The sequence below is a fragment of the Aplysia californica genome, unplaced genomic scaffold (genome assembly GCF_000002075.1).
Source record: "Aplysia californica isolate F4 #8 unplaced genomic scaffold, AplCal3.0 scaffold00596, whole genome shotgun sequence".
In the NCBI taxonomy this organism is placed as follows: Eukaryota; Metazoa; Mollusca; class Gastropoda; order Aplysiida; family Aplysiidae; genus Aplysia; species Aplysia californica.
The window spans coordinates 223,128-225,380 of record NW_004797866.1 but is presented as its reverse complement, the minus strand read 5'-3'; the positions used below and the strand labels follow the sequence as shown (position 1 = coordinate 225,380).

The following is a 2,253-nucleotide window of genomic DNA, read 5'->3' as shown; positions in this document are numbered from 1 at the left end:
CTCCCCCCCAGGTTTGAGGACGTGATTGACGTGGTTCTGCCCACTAGCTCCACCATACAGCTCAACCTCCGGACAAAGTCCCTCATCTTCCACACCACCAGGGTGAGTTCACAGATTTAGAACACGCTCTGCTACCTCGTACGGGGTGCCCACTGTGGACGGGATCGGCCGATCGGGCCGATTGCCAGACTTGGTCGCCTCAAAATCAAATGTGTTTGTTTTCAGTTTCAGGCAACCGAGTCAGGCGATCGTCCCGATCCAACCGTAGTGGGCACCACGTTTTAGATTTACAAAGTTTTGTCTGACATCTTTGGCCATTTTGAGTGACCCAGACAATGAGGTCAGGAATCAAATGTGAAACGTGTTAACAAAATTAAATGAGTTACTTCTCGGATTGGAGCCCTTTAGAAATAGATACATAATGCTTATATGTGAAGTTTTTACAATTTATTAATAAATAATAAATAAATAAATAAATAAATAAATTACACTTTTATTTGTCCCAGAATGGCACTTTGTTTTACAATGGCAAACATACATACATAAATACATAATTATAAATACGTACATACATAAGTACATTCATGCATAAATACATACATAAACACACACTATTACACAAATACAGAACAGTTTACAAACGATGCCACTGTCGGTCGCCACTGTGCAGCGCCCTGTAATTTGAGCTAGGGTTGTCGTGTCTTGCTCAAGGACACACTCCAGTGACCACCCATCTGATCCCCGTGTCACCGACACTTGCTTGACAATGCTTGAGTCAAAACTCACTACTCACTTAGCCACTGTATGAAATAGTAAAAGGCTTGTTATACTTCAGGAATATTGCATCAATAGATAATCTACAAATTTGACCCTAGTCTTGATTTTTGGGTAAAATCCATTTGTGGATTACGAGAAGTAACTCATTTTGACAGCATGCCTCACAAGTCCTACCTGCTCTATCAAAATTGTAAGATTATTCGGAGTTAATTCAAATGCACCTTTTGACAATCATTTCTTGCACATATATGTGATTAACTCTTAATTGTTTTTTTTTTAAATTAATGTCTTTTTTTCTTTTTCCACAGGCCCGTCAACTCAAGGACATGATTGACAGATTTTGTCATGAAAGTGAAAAGGTTTGTTTCGTTCAAATTTACCAAAGAAAATAATGCAGTCAAAAACAAAGATCAGATTTCTATCAGAGCTTAAGCTATGCTGCTTGATTGTTTCCAGCTTAGTCACGAAGCAGACACTCATGCTTCCTCGACTCAGTTTTTTTATTGTGAGTCTTTCAAGAATGTTTCAGATGTTAAAATGCGGAGTAAATGGAAAAAGAAAAGTTATGATTCCTTCACTCACCGTCTCAACTTGAAAATTGTGTGTAATCTTGTTATGGCCAACAGACTTTTCTCAGTTGTTTAAAATTTCTTTTTTTGATGAATTCAAAAGCTTAAAACTTAAAAATCAGGGATGCCACTTTTCCGCTTTTTTCCGGTATTTCCGATTTTTGATCCTGATCCGCTATTCCGTTATTGAGATCGAGATAGAAACTATAGTTGGAAAAAAAACAGCAACTAAAAAACCACACACACCCAACAACTTGCGCCAAATGTTCAAATAACGGCAAAATGAAGACTTTGCCATAAGTTCAAATAACGGGGAGAAAAACCCCCCGGAAGATTTGCTCTAATCTCAGCAAGTCATTTCTCTCTACGTACACCCTTTGGCTTTCAAATTGATATTCATATGTTACCGAGTCAGGCAGCTGCATAACAAAGAAAGTTTTGGATGGGAACCCACAGGGTAAGAGATCAAGGGGAAGACCGCGTGGAACCTGGAGAAGAATTACAAAAATGGATGTACAGAAAAGTGGGAAGACATGGAATAACGTCAAGAGGCTAGCCCAGGATAGAGAAAGGTGGAAAGTGTTTGTCCGTGGTCTGTACGTTGGTGCAGGGTGAGAAAGGCAACGATGTTAGCGAGACCGTGGCGCATGGATTTTCAGCTATTTTTTAAAAAGGCATCCCTGTAACAATACACACAGAAACTTGTATGTGTAAGATGTTGTACTTGTCATCTTCAGGGCAACAAGCATGTGGTGGCGGTGAGAGACTACATCACGCGGGAGTCCACGCTGCTCAGCTTCAAGAGAGGAGATATCATAAAACTGATGGACCCTGAGATGAATCTGGAGAGTGGTCAGTGTGTGTGTGTGTGTGTGTGTGTGTGTGTGTGTGTGTGTGTGTGTGTGTG

At 40.2% G+C, this 2,253-nt stretch overlaps 1 protein-coding gene across 1 annotated transcript in view; it reads left to right on the top strand.

The window, feature by feature from the left end:
* Positions 1 to 2,253, top strand: part of LOC101861764 (unconventional myosin-XV) — a gene marked incomplete at its 5' end in the record, with an annotated part of 199,411 nt that overhangs the window by 165,915 nt on the left and 31,243 nt on the right. Inside the window, 3 exon segments of the mRNA XM_035972159.1 lie at positions 12 to 102; positions 1,086 to 1,136; positions 2,084 to 2,198. Of these exon segments, the coding sequence (XP_035828052.1) occupies positions 12 to 102; positions 1,086 to 1,136; positions 2,084 to 2,198 (257 nt within the window).